Genomic DNA, 24,414 nt, shown 5'->3' with positions numbered 1-24,414 from the left:
CATGCTAAAGAGACTCACAGACACCCCTGAGAAAGCACTTTGGGGAGGGGGGCAGAGAGAGGAGAGGAGGATAAGATGGAGGGAGGGTAGTTATTCTTCCTGTTTATTCTCCCATCCCTCCAATCCCTCTCTCATTCTCTCGTTTGCGTGCTCGGAATGTGAATCCCACACATCAGTCATGCCCTCCACCTCCACCTCCCCGCTGGTAAGTCTCGGGTGGGTGGGGTGGCGACGGGGTTTGTTGCTTCAACGCCTGAGGCTGACACTTCTTGGAGCGGCTTTTTTTTTTGCTCAACAGTCGCTAGCTCTTAACACTGCAGGAGGTGATATTATGAGTCTTTGGGTCGGACTAGCGAGTGCCATTGAGCTGCAGGTCTCAGCCTGATACTCTTAGCGTGGCTCCGGTGCAGGCTCTTGTGTTGTGTTGTGGTGTTGGTGGTGGTGGGTGGGTTATCTGGAGTGGAGGGGGATCGGATGGCATTTGAGGGTGACAGATGCCATCAAAGGCGGTGAAGAAAATGGAAGAGTGGAGTAAAGAATGAGAGAGAGCCACTGCCTGCTGATCGGGGAACACACACACGAGGCTGTAAACAGAACCTGGTAACCGGGTAAAGAGGGAGGATCACCTACTCGGTGATCGCAACACAGTCTTTATTGTTTTAGACCGAATATATCTATAGGTTTGCACAAGCAATATCAGCAACTACATTCATTGTTATACTAAGTTATAAACAGTCCCCCATTTGATGAGTTATGAATTATGAAAGTGGCAAAACAGATGACCTCATTTGACACACCAGTTTCTCTTCCTGTTTTATTTATGTGTCACACTGTAACAGACTGATTTACTGTAACAGTTCAGCATTCTTGTGCCCACTTTAACCACACAAGCACAACACACACACACACACACGGACACACACACACAGACACAAACAGAGGCTTGCATCAACTAAGCTGTTGTCGTGGTGAAATCACTGCAGCCAGCCTGCTAACCCCCCTCCCTTCCTCCCCTCGTCCTCACTGACCAGGGGAAGCCACCCCCGCCGCCGCTACCCCCCCCCCCCCCCCCCCCCCAAACCACACACCCCCTCCCTCCCTCCCTCGCTTCTTGGCGGGAGAAATTTCCAGCGGATAAAAATACAGCCACTCCAAAGGTTACTCTGCAGTGCCACAGCCGAGACCCGCCGTTGCCCCTGGTAACCAGCCTCTTTCAAAACATCATTTATTCAGGAATGTGCGGATACAAAAGGGGAGGTTAACCCTGCGTGTGCCATTCTCTTCCTCCCCTCCTGCAGAGTCTGCATTAAGACTGTGGGCTCTGTGCAGTGACCCAGTGCCTGGTTTCTGTTTTGGACAGTTTTGTCCTCAGTTGTTGTATTCGCCGTTATTCATGCTATTCAGTCATGTGTTTGCAAACACTGCAAATATTCAAAAAAAGGGGGGGCGGGGGGGGGGGCATGTTTATGCATTCTGAAAAGAAAAATGCACATATAAGAAAATTAAAAGAGGAAACGCTCTGCGATAAGCGTTTTTTTTTTCACCGGGTCCTGTTCACACAGGAATATTTGCAATACCTGGAGAATGGGGTCACCCATCCAACGTTTGGGGGGGGGGGGGGGGGGTAAGATGCGAAAAACAGCAGAGAAGGGCAGTTTTCTATTCTCTCTTCCCCGCTGCTCGCTTTCATAACTCCTAATGTATTATTCAGCTCCTTCTGCATGTTTTTCCCTCCCTCTCTCAATTTCTGTCTCTCTATCTCTCCCTCTCCCTGTATAGTGGAGAGAGTAAGAGGGGGGAGGGGTTGTGCAGAAAGGGTTATTCCCTATTTTGTGTGTTTTTTTTTTTCTTCTTCTCATTCACCGTGCCTCAAAGCGCAGCCATTTATAGACGGTGATGTCAGCACTATCTCCCATAGCCGCGGGCCTCCTCCACAGTTAATGTATGCAATCTGCTGCATTCCAGAGCGGAGAGTAAGCCAAGCATGGAGCCTCAGGCCAACCCACACACCCCCTTCCTCCTCCTCCTCCTCCCTCCTCCCTCTCCCTCTCCTGCTCTCTCCACGCTCCTGCCCCTCAAAGCTGCAGAGAGGAATTGATTTTTTTTTTTCCCTCGTCTTTTCGTTCTTTTTCCTCTCGCATTCCCACCCTTCTGTTTTTTTTTTTTTTTGCCTGTCCGCAGTCTCTGCCAAGTACACGAAGAAAAGATTGTAGGGTGCAATCCAGCTCTATTTCTCAGTGTGTGTTTTTGACATGCCGTTGGGTTATTTTTCAAGGGTGGATGTATTTTCCATCTGTCCTCACAGTGTGTGCAGTTGTCATGAATTCTTCACCAGCCATATGTGTATCGTATGCGTCCAGGTGGTGGTGTGATTGTTTGTGTTTTGTTGACTCAGCAAAATAGTTGTAGTCGGGCCCCAGAAAGCTTTATTGTCCGAGTCTGCTTATTTTCAAGTGGAAGTATGGAAATTGGGCAGCAGTGTTTGGCTGTGGAGATTTTTCTTGTGTTGTTTAGAAAGAAGACCGGTTGTTTAAATGAATGGGAGAGAAGAGGAGAGGCCTGTTCTTGGCACAGTCCCAGCTGTGTTGCTCTCCATTTTAAAGGTCTCGCGTCTTGGAACAGAGTCCCTATTTGCATCTCAAGGATGCTGTCCCTGCCTGCTGAGGTTCAGCTTATTGCAGCTATTCTCAAGATTCCCGCCAGAAATGGAGGTCCTTTAGGTCACTGTGGGGTGGGGTTGGGCATGGGGGGGTGCTTGTGTGTGTGGTGTGTGTGTGTGGTGTGTGGAACGGGGAGGGGGAGGTTGCGCGGCAGCTGAAAAAAGGGACTGTGTTGTTTTTCAACCCTTTCAGACAGCCCCTCTGTCTTAGTTAGTTCTGAAAATTCTTCTGCCAGTTGTACTGTGCCTCTTCCCTGCGGCACATAAGAATGGCGGTTTTAAAGTCAGTGAGGGTGCAAAATGTGTAAGCACGTGCTGCGTGTTTATTTATGACTGCGCTCAGCTTGCGGTCTCGCAAAAATATAACGGTACAGTGTGTCACGGAGTCACCGATCTTTGTTTCGCTCGGAGAAAGCGCATGAATAAACAGAAAGTGGAGCACTTACCACAACATTCTTTGCAAAATTCTGCAGTGGAACAGAGACAGCGTTTTTTTTTTCTTTTTTCTAAATACGTAGGCGGGCGGATGGAGGAAGGGAGGCAAAGGGTTAAGCCTTCGGGCTTGTGGCTGCGCAGCGCTGCTGCTAGTTGGCAGGCTGACCGGAGAAATGTAGCTCCTTTCATTCTCAGGGTTGTTTACACGAGCCTCTGGCAGCCATCTTAGCGCAGCGCTCATCAGCCACTGGTGAGGCTGCACTTCTCCGGTTTCTCCCGCTCTCCTGGAGCGACCAGTTCAGACGACCGCGGCGCGCCCTCATCCATCTAGCAGCCCCCACCCCCCGCCCCTACCCCCCTCTCCTCCTTACACACACACACACACACACACACACACACACACACCAGCATGGTAACACACACCCACTTGCACACATTTATATCTCAAGCTCCAGACAGAATCTTGAACCTTCTTGCAGGCTGCTTGTCGGTACTGCTTCTAGCCCGCGCGCTAATGAGCCGTGTGTTGTGTTTGCTCGTGTGTTCTTTGGCTCATCTGGAAGCCGAGCTGGATTTCTCACTCGGCTCTCTCTTGCGTGCCATTGTTTCGCTCGCAGCCGTTCCAGGCCTATTCACCTCCCCTTATTGTCCTTTCAAACCACTTCCATGCCTCGAGCCAATCTTGAAGAGGAAGCTTTTGTGCGAATTGAACATGAAACCAGCGGGCATGGAATGTGTGTGTGTGTGTGTGTGTGTGTGTGTGTGTGTGTGTGTGTGTGTGTTTGCGCGCACGCTCGCACAGACATGTTGAAAGGTAAGACGAACACAAAAGAGGCTGCATCAGGGGCTGCCTTTGTTCTTTGGCATTTGACTCGGGTCCAGCTCTGCAAATCTCAGTGAGGCAAAAAACGCCAGCCAACTATGAACAGGCCCCCTCCCCACACACAACACACTCACACACACACACACACACACAATGGGCTAATCCGTCCCGTATCCCTCTAAAAGGGGGGAAATAGCTTGAGTCATACCGCGCTGCTGTGTGTCTGGGGAATTGCTGTAATAACAGCCACTGAAAGGTGGTCGTCATAATCTGTCTGGCCCATTACCTAACAGCTGATGCACATCAGAATAACAGCCATGTCTGTGGCAGTGCTACGCTCTCGCTCGCTCTCTCCCCCTCCCCCTCTATCTGTCCTTGAAGCAAATGCCTTTTGATCCATTAGCATATCTAAGGCCTCTAGTGTCTGTGACATTTGAGACGTCCAGTTAGGTCCTCTCTCTCTTGCTGTTTGCAGACGACGAGTGAATGGATGTTTTCCTGTGAAAACTGGAAACGTCTGAGGACCATCAACCCCCACCCACCCACCCACCCACCCCCAGAGCCATGTGGCTGACCTGATCTTTCTCTTCTTGTTTGGCAAGGGGGTGGGAGGGGTGCGATGACTCACAGGAAGCGATCGATCGTGGTCTCCTGGACCATTGTTAAATTAATTTTCTGCGGATCAGCTAATCTGAGCAGGCTGCTGTGGATCATTCTTTATCACATAACACATACTTACCCTTTCAGGTATAATCAATTCCTCATCATAACCACACAACAGCACAAGTCTATCATTTTGCAGACTATTGACTCCTCGAGGCCTGTAATTTTTTGTTTGCCTCTTTCCACAATTTTTCTGTTCTATCTGGTTGGGAACAACGTGTGTGTGTGTGTGTGTGTGTGTGTGTGTGTCTTTGGCGTGGTCGTTCTCACCCATCTCCACTTATCACCTGGCAAGACTGTGAACGACTTGCCCATCAGGGCCATCTGTTGGGAGAATGGATCGGGCAGCGGTGGTTCATTAAGACGTGTGAGGAGCACCTTTGCTGTCAACAGATGTGCCAGACTTCACTGCAACTTTCAGTAAAAGGGTGTGTGTATGTGTTTATGTGAAATAGGCAATACAAGTAAGGGAGTATCAAGTGCTCAGTTTGCAAAGATCCCCTGCCAAAACAATTATAGAGTGAAGTTTTCAAGACACATACACACTGGAGTTGTTATTTTCTGAATATTTTGGGGGAAAATAACCAACGTTTTGGAAAAGAATAACCAATCTGTGATCCAGATTGCACCACATGCATCACAATTACTTAAACTCTGCGAACCATAAAGAATTTGATAAAGCATCCCGTGCTGAGCTGATTGGCATCGTGCCAGTCTGCGAGAATTTAGTGTGAAAGAATACATTCACCGACACAAAGAATTCAGATTGGATCTTTTGGGCTTCAGGCATCCTGCAGCCCCCTCTTTTATTTTCTCTCTTTTTTTGTCAGAGGAACTGACCCTGACCCCTCCCTCCCCTCTTCCTGAAAAGAAAGGAAAAGAAAAAGTGGAATGGTATTTCCATTACAAAAAAAAGTGAAGTATCGGCGTGCCCTGAGAGAGGCCAGTCAAAGCATCCTGTCTCTGAGCGAGAGAGAGAGAGAGAGAGAGAGAGGGAGAGTGAGAGAACGAGCTGGTCCGTTTCTGTCCCCCGGCTCACAGGAAAGTGGCTCTGGCGTGTAAACAGGGCGGTGGGTGTGCGTCAGACAGACCGATGACGCACCCCTCTCCTGTCCTCTGCTGCAGGCTTTTACGAGACTGCCAGCCCCTCTGAGCGGGGAAGCCAGGCCGTAGAGAGAAGGCCGGAGCGCCAGACTCCCAGCACTCCCACACTCCGTACCAAAGCACTCCCGCACTCCGTACCAAAGCACTCCCACACTCCGTACCAAAGCACTCCCACACTCCGTACCAAAGCACTCCCGCAGCTGTCCAACGACGCCTGTTACTGAAATGCCCTAGTGCAGTGGACTAGAAAGGTCTTGTCAGGTGGAGGGAAAAGGCCACTTACATATACTCTGTTTTTGGCAGCTGTTTTAGATTATCACTTTGAATTGTGTGTGGAGGGATACGCAACGTGTGTGTCAACAATCTCTTATATTAAGTAATGATGTTTCAGTTTCTCTATTTACAGAAACCACATTCTTTCGCCAGACAGTATGTTTGTGCGTGTGGCATTTATTTACTTTACCAAAAGAAAAGTAGATAATGTGCCCTCTGTGGGCACTGACACAGAGCACGATAAGTAAATGGAGGGTAAATTGCTCTCTCTCTTTCTCGCTTTCTTTCTTTCTTTCTCTGTCTCCCCCTCTCTCTCACTTTCTCACTCCCTCTCTCTGGTGTACCTTTATCAAGAGCATTTTGATCTAACATCTTTTTTTTGCCGGGACCTGGGATAATTGTGCTATTTTCGGCGTTCCCAAACCGGCCTTTGAAGCCGCTGGAAGCGCGTGGCCTTTCCCTTAATGAGGCGAGGCGGTTGCTCACCCGCCAGGCTCCGCAGAGCCGCTGTGATTGACAAGCCCCAGCGCGCACACACACACACACACACACACACACACACACACACACACACACTCACTCACTCACTCACTCACTCACTCACTAACTCACTCCCCCTCACGTTCGCTGTGCTCCACACCACATATGCACCCCCGATGCGTGAGCTGCATTCTGAGCCCTGATCTCCAGGTGATTCCAAGGTCTTACACGTCCTCCCTTCCTTCTCTCGCTCCTCTCTGCCGCTGCCGCCATCTTTGGAATATTTTAGCAGGCGGTCTCTTTGTCATGCAAGCCCACGCACACTGCGCCCGCAAGGCAGCTTTCCAGGAAGCCGTACGTAGCCAAGAGAATGCAAACTGATGCTCTCAGCATGAAAGCTGTGCGCTTCCACGCTCCTTTTGAAGCCCAGGCTAGTTTCAATTTGCCTCATGATTGAACTTTACATTTACAATAGTAGCCTTTTCTCCTCCCGATCTATTTTGCTCCTACTACACACAAATCTGAATCGGTTGCGAATATTGAAACCGGGGGTCGAACATTTTGGCCGTCACGTTTGCGTGTGATTGATGAGTCTGCGGCGGCGAGCGTGGCAGTGAGCGGGCCACGCCGGTAACCGGGTGTCTGGTGATGCGGTAGGCAGTCAGATGTCGTCGCGGAGTCCTGCTGTAGCGGCCAGGCAGGAGGCTGCGGCTTTAAATAGAGCGCTTGCCAGAGACGGATGGGCCGTACGGAGAGAGGGAGGAAGGAAAAAAGAAAGAGAGAGAGAGAGAGAGAGAGAGAGGGAGGGAGAGAGGGAGAGCATTCCATGATTGCCACCGGCGGGGCGTAATTCAGTTTTCAGGCCGGGGGACTCGAGGGCATCCGTGCTTTGATTGCCAAGCGAGGCACAAGGTGGCCTCTCTCTTTCTTCTCTTTGTGTTCTCTCTTTCTGCTATCTTCCATCCTTTCCTTCCTTCCTTCTTTCCTTTCTATTTTGTTAATGTTTTGTCTTTCTTTTTTGTTCTGCCTTTCCTCCCATTCAGAACCCTTTCATCTCGTCTCCCCTTCTTCCCCCTCTGCTCTGGATTCCGTAGTCTTTTTTTACTTTTCCTCTACCTTCTTTTATCTCTTTTTTTTTTTTCTTTCTTTCTTTCTTCTCACTCCCTTTCTCAGAGATTGCAGTCTGTGCTGTGAACTGTTGCACGCGAGCTTGAACCTCTCTAAGGGGAGAGTGAGGAGGGTAGAAAAAAAGAGTGAGTGAGAGATGCCTGTTGCTATGGCAACGGAACTGAGGGGTGGTGCTGATTGGATGTCAGGTGTCCCCCCCCCCCCCCTCCCCCCCTCTTCTGTTCCCTCCATTGACACTCCAAAGGGCGTGTGTGTGTGTGGACGTGTCCTCCCCCCTGTCTCTCTGATCCCTTCGTGGCAGTGGCCTGACTGTCGGGAGCTCTACTCATCCTCTCTGCTCCCAACCTCACACCAGTCCATCACATGCCAGACGAGAGCCATTCAGGACCATGCCATGTGTTTCACATACAAATGTATGTATTTGTATTGAAACTGTTCAGTTATGTATGGAATTGTGTGTAATATTTATTACATTCATGACGTAATGCACTTAACCATCTTATTTTTCTTCGCTATTTAAGATTGTTAACATTGACCGACATTTGGCAATTCGTCAGTACGGTTTGGCAGTTTCGGCAGTCTGACTGAAAACATGCAGTTGTAAAAAGCACGCGAGTGTTTTGGGGAGTTCACTCCACCAAACAATCCAAAAGCAAAGAAAAGCATCCCTCCATTTGTTTCTCTGAGGTTCCAGAGGTGGCTTTTCTTGTGGTGCTGTGGCTGTCCGAGTGGCTCTGTATTACCCGTCTGACCCTGTCCCTGTGTGTGTGTGTGTGTGTGTGTGTGTGTGTGTGTGTGTGTGTGTGTTGGGGGGGGGGGGGGGGGGGGTGTTCTCATGGGCTCCACTCCACTGCAGCATGCCGGGCTGAAGCCGCAGACCTCACCAACGCTTAGCAACAGCTCGAATTCCATTTCTGTTTGAGTTTCACAGACAGCTGAAAAAGAAAAACCTCTGTGCTGTGCTGAAATATGGGCCAGATAATTGAGAAGCTCTGCAATGTTTTTGCCAAACTCTTTCTCTTAATGTCTGCTTCATGCTTCAATGATTTCCCGGAATCAAGTTTCTTTTTTTAAGAAGACGTTGGAAACCAACATAGTCATTATTACTGAGTGTATTCTTGTTTTCTAGGAAAGCTAGTGACACTAAAGGCTTATTTGTCCCTGCAATGGATCCATGGATTTCTTTTTGAACAGCTTGCAAAGGACAGGCCTTTGTCATCCTTTGTGATGTTTCACCTCCTGGCACTTATACATGCTGTGGTAATGGCCAAGTATTTCCACCATGTTGTGGGCACTGGGGAGGATTTCTGTGCACTCAACTCGACGTACTGCTCCGTCAGATACTGCCAGGAGGACTCCTAGTGGCCAAGTAACAACAGTGCAACAAATCTGCACATTCGGTTGCTTTTATTATCTGCCATGGAGATGTTACCTTTTAGTGTCTCTACATTTGTGTGTGTGTGTGTGTGTGTGTGTGTGTGTGTGTATGTTTGGATTGTAAGGGTAACCTTTTTAGTCAGCTCTTAAGGCCTTAGGAGCCAGCTGATGTTGCGGTTTAGTCTGTCAATACCTTCATACCGCTCAATCAAGCTCTTCTGTCAGCCTAACATGTATCACAGTTCTACATAAGCCAGAGTACCCTTTTGATTGATTGGAATAATTCCTTCTTTCATATATTTATTCACTGATCTCTAGTCGATGATGATGATTTGGAATGGTACTTTGGATTTGGATTACTTGGCTGTCCTTGCAAGGGTTTGTTGTGGTTTCTATGGGCGTACTGTATTCTATCCTCTGTATCTGCTAAGGGTGGATGAGTGATCTCTCTTTTGTGTTTTTGAGAAGAGGTGTTTTCTTGGGCTCTGACGGCGTTTGTTGGAAAAATGGACTGATTGGAGCGGCCCCCTCGGCACTACCCATCTCTCTGCCGGCTTTAATCTCTGTAATTACCAGAGCACGATCGATTCCTCTCGCAGACGCCGTCTTCTGAAAAGCCACGGCTCTCGGCCGAATCCTCTCAGGGCTTTCTTTCCTTCACGTGATGCCAAATATGATGATGCCACTCCCAAATCTTAGAAGATGAATTTAAAGAAAGGCACTCGCAGGAAAGCCTGCTTTCATTTGTGGACACACACACACACACACACACACACACACACACACACACACACACACACACACACACAAAGGTTGGATGTTCATATATCGGTAAGACAGTAGTCCCAGCAGCCTCCCCTATCCGGTAACGGTCAGCAACATGAGACGTATAACGTACCTACTCCCCGCCAGTTCCCTGCCACACCCCTCCCTCCAAACACATAGACACACACATTCTCGTACACACATGCATTCTCTCTCTCTCTCTCTCTCACACACACACACACACACACACACACACACCCACCCACACCCTTCTCATGATTAATGGATCTCTCAGCGCTTAGCCATCTCCCCTCAGCTCTACCTCGGCTTCTCCCTGTCCACACTCATGCCAGCCAGTGCACGCAAGCATGCCTTAACACCGGCTCATGTTTAAAACATTTATCTCAGGCGTCCCCACCACACACACACACACACACACACACACACACACACACACACACACACTCACACACACACACACACACACACACACACACACACTTCCCGTCTCTGTCTGGAATATTTATGAGGGAGGAGTCCCTCTCTCGGCTCCCTGAGGAGGTCAGAGTTCAGCCACTGGCCTGCGTCGGTGTCGTCTCGAGCTACGCGTCGCGCTTAATCATACAGGACATGTGTCTGGCCCAACCACTGGGGACCACAGCAGCACGGCCGCTCTCTCTCTTTCTCCCTTTCCCTCTCTCTCTCTCTCTCTCTCTCTCTGTCTGTCTCTCTCTATCTCTGTCTCAGATCTGACGCCACCTGTGTCAGAATGGTCCCCAAGTGTGTGTGTGTGTGTGTGTACACATGCATGTGTGCATATCAGTGTGAGAGTATGACCCACATTTCTGAGCAGAGGGAAGATCTAGGTATATGCATGTATGCATACCTGTGTTAGCATGGGACTGCAGTGGAAGAGACCTTTGGGACCTGTCGAGGTGTTTGTGTGTGTGTGTGTTTGCCCACAATGTGCCCCAGGTAGCTGCAGCAAAAGCGTACTATCCCCTCGGCTATTGTTCAAAGAGAGTATACAAACGAGTGGCGGCAGCTATTCACCTGTGCACACCTGAACACAGTTCCAGAGTCTCCTGTGTAAGAGTCCCAATCCCATTGGCTGAAACTTGGCAAGACACTATTACACTGCACTGCAGACAATTTGAGTGACCTTGGCAACTCTGTCCTCCGGCAGGCCCAGAGTTACACCTCGACAGCTCGACCCGAGTACACATAGTGATCACCTTTACCTTATTATTGGGGAATCTTCTTACCTCTACCAATATGAAGCACACACTAGGGTGATGTGTCTGTGTAACCATGCAGCACTAGTTTATGTATCACACACATTAGCTGGTGCAGATTAACTATAAAACATGAAGCAGTTTCTCTATACAGATAGAAAGGGTCATTTTATGCCACTGGCAAGTAAAAATGGTCAGTTGATAAAGAAGAAATATCAATGAATGACTAGTATCTGTCATGTACGAATAACAACACTGCAGTATTTCTGGCGCATCTGGTAGAAAAATAGACCAATGCTACAAATAGGACTTAACTGGCAAAGCTGGCTGCTTTCTGGCTTGTTTATTTATTTTATTTCCACACTTTCCAAGGCCTCATTATTCTTGATTTCAGAGCGGCCCACGAGGGGAGTCGTTTTTATTGGGCGAATTCGCCACCAAAATGTCGTTTGGCAGCGGCTCCTTGAGGGCTTCATTCCCATGAGACGCCTGAATGGACGGTTTACCTCCAGCAGAGAACATTGTGAAGCCCCCGCCACCACTCCCCAATCCCCCTCTTTTTTCCTTCTTTTCTTCACTGCGCTGTCATTCTCATGTGTGAAGGCTCATGCTCTCATTGGCCCAGACGAGGCGGCGTGATGTAACATCATCTTTTTAACATTGCCCCCCCCCCACACACACACACACACACACACACACACACACACACACACACACACACACACACGCCCGACTGAAGCAGAACGAGGCTAATGCATCTCCTCTCTCGCTCGCGCTGCTTCTCCTTCATCTCTCTCGTCTCTCTCTGTCATGCGTACCTCTATGGCGCACGCTTGCTGGCTTTCTCACTTGCTCTCCTCCCTTCTGTCATCCACGGTGTTGCTCTCTGTTTCTCTCCCTCCCAGTTGGCTTCTCTCTCTCTCTCTATCTCTCTCCTTTACTCTGTTTCTGTGCGTCTGGATGGAGGCTGCTGCAGCTGCTCGTGTTCGGGTTGCTGCTGTGGAGTCGTTCCGGTCTGCTGCCTCTGCAGTCAATGGCGAGGCTGTGGCTGGTGTAGGGGGAGGGTGGGGGGAGGGTGTGCAGTTCGTGCTGAATGTCATTCCGATGTGACGAGCCCAGATGACACGGGCAGAAATAGACCCCCACCACCACCACACACGCACACCCACCACATCACCGCCGCCTTTCTCCTCCCCCCACCCCCACCCCCCCTTCTACTTTCGCTCACTCTTTCATTCAGCTGCCCGATCAGCCCCCTGAAAATCTCTACTTCTATCGTACCACCACCGCCTCCCCCAAACACTTCCCTGCTCACTCGCTTTAGCCAATCACAGACAGCTCTGTTGCTAGGTAATGGCTCTGTCTCCTCGGCACACATACACCCCCCCCCCCCACCACCACCACCACCGCCACCCCTCTCGTACTCTCTTTCGCCTAAATATGCTAATTCTGTGCTGTTGCATCCCCTCTTTGAGACGATAGCTCTTACACGCAACACATGTTCAGGGGGTTTGTTTGAGGTAGAATGAGCGAGTGATGGAGAGAGAGCAGGCGAGGAGAGGAGGAGGAGAAGAAAGGAGGAGAGAATAACAGGGACTGACAGGCTGGGGAGAACGAGTGAATTTAAGGACTGTGGTAAAATGGAGCTCGTCCCCAAGGCACAGGGCGTCAAACTCGACGAGTGAATCATCACTCTACCAGACAAACGCTTTGCGCTACAATTAGGCTCTCCCCCGGCATCCTGCAGGCCCGCTGAAATGACCTCAATGCTGCTGAATGGTGTGGGCAGCTTTCCATACGTTGTGTTTAGCCATTCAGCCAACATACACCAACGCAGTGCTTTTTATCAGCTGGTATGCAAAACTTTGTGTGAAGAGAGGGGTTATGAACAATTATTTTGCCTAGTACAGTCAGACGCTAGTAATTTCAGGATGGAATGTTGAGCTTTCAAAACAATGCATAACTTCCCTGTAATGTATAAGTATATATACTCTTTTGATCCTGTGAGGAAAATTTGGTCTCTGCATTTATCCCAATCCGTGAATTAGTGAAACACACTCAGCACACAGTGAACACACAGTGAGGTGAAGCACACACTAATCCCAACACAGTGAGCTGCCTGCTACAGCGGCGCTCAGGGAGCAGTGAGGGGTTAGGTGCCTTGCTCAAGGGCACTTCAGCCGTTCCTACTAGTCGGGCTTCGAACTGGCAACCCTCCGGTTACAAGTCCGAAGCGCAAAGTCCGATGTACGTAAGCCTACATAAAGCAAGTGAATTTGCTAACCTAATTATTGCTAGCTCATATTGATAGGTGTTCAATTGATGTGTTTTTATACCAAAGCTTGAAAATGAAATGGTTTTAATGCAGTTGAATGTACTGTATCAGAATGTTCATAATTTTATATATCAGCAGTAGCGTGCATCCACCCAAGGTGGGTTCAGTTAGTCTTCTCTGGAGATTGTGTGCTGAATGATTAACTGAAATAAAATGGCAGTGGAAGTGAATTTAGTTCCAGTTAGCGCACTTCGTCGTGTTGGGGCCTGGTTTGGACTGTCCTCATTCGCTGGTGCGCGTACGCCAAGCCTTCCGTCTGCCTCGCCTAACAACTCTGTCCCAACACCCTCCCTCTCCCCCCCGACAGCCTGTTAAACGTCGCCCTCTAACAAACAGGCGCAAACAGGCTCGGCTGCTAAATTGGGCTTTCCCTTTCGTCTGTCTCTTGGTGAAAGAGCCTCTCTCCAGCTATTAAATCAGCCTGCGCGCCTCAGAGTCAAAACGCATGGCGCTACCTCCCCACCCCCTTCCCTCTTTTCTCGTTCCACGACTCTCTCTCTCTCTCTTTCTCTCTCTTCCTTTCTCTCTCCCTCTCTTCCAACCCAACACCAAATCTGGAAGCTATTAGGCAATCACTCGAGGGATGGTGGTGCGGATCAGACTAAATGGATTGTGCTTTTGGATGCTGTTTGGGGGTGCCATGGTGTTATTTATTTATGTGGAGATGTTCCTCGACTGCAAGCCCCAGCGACAATCATTCTTAATTGCACAAATGATGTCAGCCCTTTCCATGGCTTTGTTCCACGCCTTTGGAGACTGAAGAATTAATGGGTGTGTATGAAACAGTGGCCATGTTATGTGTGTGCGTACCTGGCCGTGCTTTGAGTAGCTTGGAATGTTTCATATGCCACTGAGCCACCAAACCAGGCTGTGCTCAGAATACAGATACGTAATGTCCTGAGGTTTATGTAAGAGTTGTCAGTTGCGCCTTGACACCCCTTGTCACCCCTGGACAGCGAATCTTTATTAGTATGGACCACATGGGAAGACCTGTGTGTGTGTGTGTGTCAGAGAGTGGGTGGGTGGGTGTGCATGAGTGTGCGCGTTGTCAAGGGAAACCGTCTTTCGTGGTGGTTCTCCACGCCGCTCTTAGCCTACTCCGAACGCTTGGCTGTCGCCCAAGGGAGGACCGAGTAGCTGCTGCTCCGGCTTCAAGCACCCCGAACCTCACCATCACCCCCCACCCACCACCACCACCCTCCCTGGATGAGTGTATGTGCCATGGGTGCAGATGCAAGAGGAATGAAAGCAGAGAGAGAGAGAGAGAGATACAGAAAGAGAGAAAGTAAGAGAGCGATGGAGAGAAAGCGAGAGGGAAGGCTAGGAGACAGAAACGACAGGCAGCCGGGTCTATGCTGGCTGCCACGGGAGTCAGCGGTGACCCTGCGAGCCTCAGCTGCCATAAATATGTATGCGAGCCGCTTCAGCCCCGCTGTTATTAAGAAAGAACCTTTACATTAATCATGAAAGGGGGGTGGGAGATGCCGCAGCTTTGTTTCGGCATGGATAAATATTAATGAGAGCTGTGTAGATCGAGGGGAAAGAGAGAAAGGGAGGGAGGGGGGCGCTTCGAAGGCTGGCTGGGCGGATGCCGCTTAAATAACAAGCGTATGTGGCAGCTCGCAGGGGGCGTGTGTGTGTGTGCGAGCACATGTGTGCAAGGAATACTAATGGTGAGTAGCAGTTTTGTGCCAAACGCTAGTCTCTTCTCCTTTTCCAGCGAAAGGACCCTAGTATGGCTATTGTGTTAAGGTGTTCGCACCCACACATATAAAACTGCAGCCTTTTTCACATAAACCCAAACCGACTCAAGGATGGATGGACAGAAATAACCAATCTAACACTTTCTGACCTCTACCTGGCATTAAAGTCACACATTCGTACTCGTCGTGTGCATGTCCTTTCAGCAGGGAGGGTTATCTGGGCGTCAAACCCTGACAGCAGAGCTCTCCTGTTGTAAATTCTCCGCTATGTTTAATCACAGACCGTGCAGAGCTGGGGTTCACATCTGTCAGGGATGTCCTCTGTTACCTTCCAAGGTTGACGTGTCGGGAGAGCAGAGCTTCAGCAAGCCTCTCTCTCCATGCCTTACACTTCACGTGTGTGTGCTGCTGTACTCTGCCAAGAAGTTGGATGTCCTGTAGGCTAAGCATGATGTTCATCTGCACTATAGGATGAAGTGGTTGCAGTGCAGTTTTCAATTTCAACATTCACCTTGGCTCACCCCAAAGCTGATTCTTGGAAATACTTTTTTTCTTTTGTCATACAGTCAAGATCATGACTGAACTAGCTGAGTAGTCAGTGGTAGCTGGGGGTTCATTTTAATTTTCTCAGTGGAAGCTGCCGTTTTCCATTTAATGCCAATCTGCGATTTATCCATTTAAACTAAGCCTCACCTGCCGGAGGAATCGTCAGGCTTTTGGAGGAAATCTAGAGGGATTAGAGCGGAGATGATGAAACTCGCTTGAGTGGACTCCCAGGAGGTTTTGGAGGAGCTCTCGGAGATTCGGGGTTTGTCAAGGTTTGAGGTGTGGGGCGAGGTGTGTGGGTAAGGTGGTGAGTGTGTGTGTGTGTGGGGGGGGTGGATGCCTGTCTGCGCTTGGCTAACATCTGCTGGAGTTTGATTGAGTCCAAATTGTAGGAATTTAGTGGACGGTGATTTGAAGGGCTTTTTTGGGGGAGAGCTGAAACAGCTTCCCTAGCTTCCTCCAGACACTTTTGGGCTCCCCGAATACAAGGCGGAGAGGGGAAAATTGCTTTTAAATTAGACTTGTACCCCCCACCCCCCTCCTCATCCCAGATTCACCCTCTTGGTATCGACAGGGGAGAGAGAGAGAGAAAAGGAATGGGCAAAGTGAATATCGAGTCAGAACATCCAATTTGGCCTCGCTGAGAAACAGCATGGGACAAAGTGAGGGCAGAGCAGATGTGCCGAAAAAAAAAGACCAAGTCAGTCCCACCCTGGTCTGGTCAGCAGGATTTTGCATTGTTGCCCCCCCCTGACACACTAACTCCCTCATCCCTGGGTCCACTTTTGTCAGTTTCTTAACTGGTTCGTACTTGATGGCTTTGTGCATAGGTTTGAGAAAGAGAGCGAGTATGGTAGGTATGGTTTTGCTGAGTGTATATTTGTATGTGTACAGTGTGTGTGTGTGTGTGCTTGTGTATGAGCAGAGTGGGCTGTATGTGTGTCCATGTGTCAGTGCCTTGCATGTAGTAATGTAGGTATGAACATGAATGTGTGTGTGTGTATGTGTAGTTCTGTCTGTTTATTTCATGTTGGGTTTGCATGGATGTTTTCTCTTCATGTGCTCTTTTAATTGGTCCACCTATGGCTTCTCCATTCACCCCACGCCTGCCTCGCCACGACATCCCAGACCAAAACAACAAGCCACTTCCTGCCGAGATTTGGCTCCATTATCGCCGTCGTTATTATTTATTTATGTGAGCGTGATTAAATGTAAACCTCTTCCGCTACGGCCGTGAGGTGAAACCAACCCGTTGCCCCCTCAAGCCCACACACACACACACACACACACACACACACACACACACACACACACACACACACAAGGGCAGGAGGCCGAGAGGGCGTCAGGTGGCTGATGTGAATATGAAGCTGTGTCTCATCTGCGTCAGGGCCAGCTCCCTCCGCCAGAGGTTGATGCTGCTCGGCTCGGTGACATTTAGATGAGGCTCAGGGCGCACCTGGCAGGGCAGACTCCGCCATCAGCGCCACCCCTTGGGTCACATTTCTGAAGCTCACCCCCCTCCTTTTTCCCCTCCCAGGGAAAGGAGAGGGGGGCAGCTTCAGAAATGAGACCCAGAGGGCTACGAACTCCAGCCACAGACCCACACACGCTGGTAGGTTTAGAAAGGGTCTGCAGAGGTTGAGCAACGCTACTTAGCTGAGCATGGTCAAAGCCAGGTGTCTGCAGGTGTGTGCTATTAGGTGGCTACTTTGATGTGACACTCCCATGCCTCTTGGCAGGAAAGGACCTGACTGAAGACAATAGCTTAGCTTTTCAAAAAAAGAAATTCTAACAATGTCCACATTTTATATAGTGTTTCAAGCAGATACGTCAATTCAGTGGTAATAATCTTCATGCAGGCTTTGTCCTTTTACCAGCAACACTGGTTATTTACTTATTTACAATTTTGTAGTTTTTCATACAGATATACACACACAAAGGACATGAAGGAAAAAAATAAAAAGTGTAATAATAGACAAGACAAGAACACCAAAACAGACATGAAATGACAGACATTATAGACATATAATAATAATAATAATAATCATAATAATAATAAAAACATGACATCAACAGACATCACATACAAGGGAAAAGGAGAGAAAAAGAAAAAAAACAGACAAAAAAACAAAGGGAGATCCTACCCATTCAGCTCATGATTCATTATTAATCGTTATTTCCTCCTCTCTAAGTATTTTAATACTGAGGACCACATAGATGTGAAACAGTGCAATCTACCATGGTGTTCACTTGTTAATTCCTCCAATGGGAGAAAGCGCACAGCATTTGTGAAATTACAAGCTGTCTGGTCTGGTAGCATGAAAACTAAATCTTTCATGTCCCGGAGCACTGTTGCCCAGCGTAGTTCTGTTTTGCTCCAGCATAGGTACTTGGCAGTGCGAAAGCCTGGGGTTACATCTTTTTGCAGACACAGAAGTGTCGCACGCTGGGTGAAATCAGTTTGTCAGCCATTTTTAACTTGCATCTGGAGGCTGCATGTGTCATCGCTTCTTCTTCTTGAGCGCTGCTTCTGAATACCTACAACTGTGAGTCCTCTGCATCGGGAGCCGAAGACACCGCTGAGGAGGGAAACTAGCGGACACCTTTTGAAGTCGTCTTTCCTACCATGGCGACCTACACACACACCCACCCACACACACACACACACACACACACAGCAACTCTTAATTAGTTATTTTCTCTCTCGGAGGTGAAAATAAAAGAGGAACCGTGTTTGGAAATCAGAACATCTTCTTTTTAGTGTTCCGTTTTCATTTCCCTACTGTGTGGGTGTGTGCGTGTGTGCGTGTGTGTGTGTGTGTGTGTGTGTGTGTGTGTGTGTGTGTGTGTGTGTGTGTGTGTGTGTGTGTGTGTGTGTGTGTGTGCGTGTGTGTGTGTGTGTGTGTGTGTGTGTGTGTGTGTGTGTGTGTGGGTGTGTGCGTGCGTGTGTGTGTGTGTGTGTGTGTGTGCGTGCGTGTGTGTGTGTGTGTGTGCGTGCGTGTGTGTGTGTGTGTGTGTGTGTGTGTGCGTGCGTGCGTGTGTGTGTGTGTGTGTGTGTGTGTGTGCGTGCGTGTGTGTGTGTGTGTGTTCACATTTTCTGCCCCAGATATTGGGAAAGCAGGAGGAGTGGGAAGGCGAGAGCAGTAATTGCTTTAGAAGATATTGGGACTTGATTTTCACCGCTACTCTCCTGTTTATTTTTTTATATATATATATAATTCTTGTTTCCTGCGGAAGGACAGACATTAGCATAGTATGACCTCGATAGAGGGTCTTTCTGTCTTAATCCCCTTCCAGCCCCCCCCCCCCCCCCACGCCTCTTCCTATTTATGTCTCTAATCAATTTGAGCAAAGGAAAAAAAGAACACGGGCCGGGGGTGGGGGGGTAGTGGGGGGTGATCCTGGCTCCAGTTAGACACACGGTTGTGCTCCAAATGGATTAGCGCTTTCTCTGGGCCATCTTAAGTCTGATTGAAGATGCCTGTTTAGGGGTGGAGTTGGATGGGATGGGGGGGGGGGTGGTTGACCGGGGGGTTGTTTATTTCTAACCCCTCCCACCCTCCCTCACCCTCATATTTTCCTGCCTGAGCACCTAACCTTGAGAGGGAAATTTCGCTGTGCTGTCGCTCCGAAGATACATTTGCCTGCCTGCTGAGGTGCTGTACGCCCCAGCGCAGCACTTACACATAGAGACAAATGCCACCGCGTTGACTGTCAGGAGGCTCACAGAGACGTGTAAACCTGTAACAAACGGTCCAATGCATCAAACTCACCTTTTGCAGCCACTTGAACAGCTTTTTTCCTGGATCTGCACAGCTTGACATAAACCGAATCAGTTTCAGAATGCAAGAATGTACTGAATGTTGATTTCTCAAATGTGAACACAACTGAATCAGCACCTTTTATTGTCTTTATAGCTCTTGTGCATAGCAGCTGAAGCAGGTTCACCATATTGTTTCCTAGATGCCTATGCCTGCCACACACTCAGGGAGGGGGGAGAGAGAAGATGTAATTCTGTATGTGTGTGCATTTGGATATTCGTCCACATGTACCTCTCTGACTCATAAGCTCGAATACAGTATGTTGCTTTTATGGGTCCAGTCACTCTCAGTTTGGGTCAGTCGCTTTTGTTCCATATTGTTGTATGAATCTGCCCTTTACTGTATTCGCTAGTCATCTTTCTCTTCGCATTCATACCATTTGATTTCATTTCTCTTTGTCACAATCTCCGTGTCCTCTCTTGGCCTTATTAGCGGCGAGCTTCACCGTCTGTCGCCGGCGTCGCGATCTGGACGCCATTGTCTCCCCGCCACCCCGTGGCCTTATTACGGCTCGGGCTTGCCGTCTCGTCGGCGTAATGAGTCCAGTTGCCGCCTGCCTGCCCGCCTGGCATCCCTCACAGCTCCTCAATTATTCTCCCCGGTGTGAAAAGGGTTTTTAAAAAAAAGCATACACACTCTCCTCCCCCTCCCCATCCAAGGCTAACAAACAAACAAATAAACACAAACAAAACTCCGAGATTTGAGGAGAAGAATGGAGCTCCCATTTGCGCGTTCGTCTCCTGACTTGATAGAAAAGAAGAGAGAGGAGGGGGGTTGGGGGACGGCGTAAAGTTCTCTATTTCTCTGAAAAGCCCCCTACTAGTGTCTGCTGCAACAGCTACTTTTGCATTTGAATGACATCCTTGGAAATTACGAATAAATGGTCTGTTTTTTTTTTGTTGGTTAAATTTCCCCCCAGCCATCTTGTTTTTCCTTGACCAGAGAAGAAAAAAATGAAGCACGGGGCACCATGAAGTGCTTTTTGTGTGGATTTGGAGTGCGTTAGCACGACGGCAGCGGCTGGAAACTGTCTTGATGGTGATTAATTGCCCCGGAGCCGCACAAGTACAGCAGTGTTGAAGCTGTCGGGGTTCCGTCGTAACTCGAGATGGATCAGCAGACCCTGCCCCTCAAAACACCCCTCGCCCCTGGGCCCCTTTTTTGGCCGCAACTTGTTAGACCTGACCCCCCTGTTACCCCTCTGCCTGCCCCACACCCCTCCCCTCTCCTCCCTGAGAACCCCTCCCCATTATCACTGGTGGAGAGGCCAGGATAAACACACCCTTCAGCCTCAATTTGAGCCGATACTCGTCTCAGCTTCTCGCCTGTGTGACAGGCGGGGTGAGCAGTTTCCTCTCTCCGACAGGCGGGAACAGAACAGAACAGCCCAGCTACCTACTGAGCTTATTTATTCAGTTGCATTAACGTGTGTGCGCTGTATATTAGAATGCCTGGCTGTGTGTTCGGTTAAGGGCGTGCATGCATGCTCTCCATCAGACACTGATTAATGATGCTGGTAGCATCAACAGGAGGAACGCGCAGTCCGTGTCCTCTGAATGAACCTCTGAGGCCTGCCCCTTGTGCCATTACAAACATATATATATATACACACACACACACACACACACACACACACCGTCCCCACACCCTCAAAGTCATCTACTTACACACACCCACATGCATAAACGCTCAGAATCGTACAAACAAACACTCAGAACTGCACACAGTCGGGCGCTTTCACAAACACAATGCCCCGGTCGGGCCCAAGCCTACCGCATTGATTTTTGCTGGCAGCTGAGCGTGGTGCCGACTGGAGGTGGGCCACGGCGTGAGTCATGTAATGTGCTTTTGGCTCCCAGAGGGCTAATCACCTCTCTGGCCAGATGGAGATTTTGTTTTTCTTTTTTTTTTCTCTCTCTCTCCCCTTTTTCTTTTTCCTCTTTTGTCTGTTTTCTCAAGTGAGCGCGAGGCAACACAAAAGCACTTGGCATGTCCACACTGCAGGGCGGTCCCTCTCTCGCAGGTCAGAGACTGACGCGTAGGATGCTGGCCTTGTTTATGCGGCTGAGCGGGAACAAGAGGGGGACTGTGGGGGGGTTGGAGTAGCCATTGGGAGCGACTGACAATCATTTACTGACAGGGGCCGCTGGAAACAGGTGTCCGTATTCTTGAGCCACTCTCACTCCCACTGTGAGGTTTTTGTTTCATGTCGAGTTGATACAAATGCCAGATATTTACCGGCACCACTAATGTTGAACAACTGTTTGTCTCTAGCACTCTGCTGAGTTGGTTTTTTTGTGTGTGTGTGTGTGGAGGGGTCATAGTTATTTTCAAATCACCTTGAGAGTTTCATTATTTTCCCCCTCCCTCTCCTCAGGGTAGACCAGTCTCGACGTGAGGTCAACAGGACCTCCCACGGCAGCTCTCCGGCAGATCTAGGGGAGCTCTCAGGAAGGAGGCCCCAGGACGTGCAGCACAGGCTGGGCGGGACCGCTGAGCCAGGGCCCCTGTCTGGAGCAGAGGCTGCGGAGTGCTCCAGCTCCGCTGTGAAGAAGGCGAACGAGATGCTGCAGGACCTGGGCCGACTCAAGAGTGAGATGCAAACCCTGCTGCAGGTCAGGTTTCACACCACAGAGGCCATTTACAATGTTTTTCCACATTGTTTGGCACACACATGCGTAGAGATAATGTGTCATACTTAGGACTGTCTATGGCCTGTGGTCCAGAAAGTTTTGGATGTCCAAACACTGACACTTTTGATTGATCTCGTGCAGTGTCATGGAAGCAATAAGATAATCTCAAAAGCCTACCCTCCCTCGCTGCTTGTAGCACTGCAGACTTGTCCAATCCAAAAAGCAAAGCTTTTGAAAGGAGCTCAAGCCCTTCTCTTTTAATATAGCAGCTTATTGTTCAGCCCTGCCCCTGGGACCCAAGATGCCCTTTGAGACCTACAGGGAGTGGAAGGTGTGTTGTTCCAGCTGTGTGCCCATTTTCAGGTCACAGGGGAGTGTGTTTTCCTTCCCCCAGACACACTCTCACTGCAGATACGCTGTCGATCGACCTGTCGATTGCTGGCGACTCCAATCAGACCAGCTGCCGATTGGACCAAACTGACCATTTTTTAGGGTTTCCATGTTAGCAGACACTAATCGTTCAGAACCTCACCAGGCAGGAAATCAAGGAGGAGATAGAGTCCCCACTCTTGGCTCCCTCCAAGTCCCCCACCTCTCCCCCCCACCTCCCCACACACACACACACACAATCACCCTCTTTCAGATGGGTATTTCAGTGACCAGAAAACAATTTTCCAGCACCAGCTTTGTCCTCCTCTTCTCCCCTAATAAGTGACAACAGTTCTTCATTCTTCACAAAATGTATTGCTTCCTTTCTCCATCTGTAACAGGCTGTTCACCCCCCTCGTATCTACCCCAACTAAAACCCCCCCACCCCAATCCCACCTCCCCCAGACCCACACCCCCACTCCGACAGCCAGGGCATTGAGTTTCCAGTCACGCCTTTGCGGCTGAAAAATTCCATCAGCCAAGAATAATGTGTCACAAGGCAAATGACACATTAGCATATAATTGAGGATGCAGGATTGGAATGCTCTTTGGCCGTGTGTGTGTGTGTGTGTGTGTGTGTGTGTGAGAGAGAGAGAGAGAGAGAGAGAGAGAGAGAGAGAGAGAGAGACAGACATGGAGAGAAAAAAAGCATGACACCTCTCTCCTTGTCTACGTGCTCCGCACTTTAATCGAATGTCACTCATCCCCTCTCTCTGTGCAATAAAACACGCACACCTGTCCTGTCATCAATGCAATGGGGTTTTTCCATAAATAAAAAACATAACTAACCATTTGGTATCTGGATCATCACAACCCTTTTTGTCATCTGTTACAACGTTAACAGGCCACGGAATGACGTAATGTGTCGCAGGGTGCATCGAAACCCTAATGGTTATTTATGGAGGCTGTTTAATGGTGGTTTTGTAAAAAGTGCTTCTGTGAGCATGGAGACTGGGATAAAGTGGCGGAGACTGTGATGTTGCTCTTCTCTCTCTCTCTCTCTCCCTCTCTCTCCTCATTTTCGTTCTCTCTCCTCTCGAAGGCGCGTGATGCGTTTCCTGTGGAGCGCAGCAGGAGCACCCTCCACTCGGCGCCAGCACCAGCTCCAGCTCCAGCCGCCACCCCTCCCCCGCCCGCCGCCGTCTCCATGGTGTGTTCCCATAGCAACCACTGCCTCTGCAGTGGCAGGTTTACAAGGTTTTTTTGTTCTGTCTCTCTCTCTCTCTCTCTCTCTCTCTCTCCTTCTCCTCCTCCTCCTCCTCCCTTCTTTTTCTCGCGACTTTTTTCCCCTGTTCTCTCTTCCTCTCCTCTCGCCTCTGTGCATTCCGTGCACGGCTGCATCCCCGGTGCGGCGCGGACACAATGGCACCACAGCAGGGCTGCGGCTTCGGGCTGCTGCCACCGTCGCCTCCGAAGAAACGGCAACTACCGAGATAAATCAAGCGCCGTTATCACCACTTCACACCTGTGTGCAGAAACAGGAAACAATAGGTGCTATAAATAGGCCTGGCTTTACCATACTTCACATTGCCGTTGTTGTCGCTGTCGTTGTTGTTGTTGTTGTTGTCGTAGTCGTTGTTGTTGTTGTTGTCGCTGCTGCTGCTGCTGCTGTTCTATTTCTCCCAATCAGAGAAGACATTCAGACAGAAGTTCGACGTCCTGCAGTGCCATCATAATTACCGCCCCCTCATAGTCTGATTCATCGAGAGATAAGTGTCATCCAAAATAAACTGATGAGAACTCGCAGTAAACAAAACCAAACGGGCGGACTGAAAATGCGATTCACCTTTGCGGGCCTATTCAATCCGACTGAATGAAAGATGGTCTGACTCCCTCTCCGTCCCCCTGTTTTCTACGACTCATTTTAAGTCAGGAGGGGAAAATAATGTGCTAGTTTTGCAGGACCTTGCTCAGTCTTTAGCATTTCCCGGGCCCTTTTGCTCTGATTTTAAAATGAATGAATAAATAGATGGAAAAGCCAAAAGCTAAATATTTATAAAAA

At 49.3% G+C, this 24,414-nt stretch overlaps 1 protein-coding gene across 2 annotated transcripts in view; it reads left to right on the top strand.

Annotated features, from left to right (window-relative positions):
* The window catches only part of kiaa0586 (KIAA0586 ortholog), a 120,538-nt gene that overhangs the window by 18,989 nt on the left and 77,135 nt on the right, over positions 1 to 24,414 (top strand). For both annotated transcript variants that reach the window (XM_076300598.1, XM_076300597.1), the window contains exons 11-12: positions 21,728 to 21,965; positions 23,455 to 23,562. In XM_076300598.1, coding sequence (XP_076156713.1) covers positions 21,728 to 21,965; positions 23,455 to 23,562 — 346 coding nt within the window. The remainder of the gene's footprint in view (positions 1 to 21,727; positions 21,966 to 23,454; positions 23,563 to 24,414) is intronic.

The sequence above is a fragment of the Alosa pseudoharengus genome, unplaced genomic scaffold (genome assembly GCF_046254945.1).
Source record: "Alosa pseudoharengus isolate Yale_2024_CS ecotype anadromous, Long Island Sound unplaced genomic scaffold, YU_APseudo_1.1 YU_APseudo_1.1_scf_22, whole genome shotgun sequence".
Taxonomy (NCBI): domain Eukaryota; kingdom Metazoa; phylum Chordata; class Actinopteri; order Clupeiformes; family Clupeidae; genus Alosa; species Alosa pseudoharengus.
This window is presented reverse-complemented; position numbering and strand designations above follow the sequence as displayed.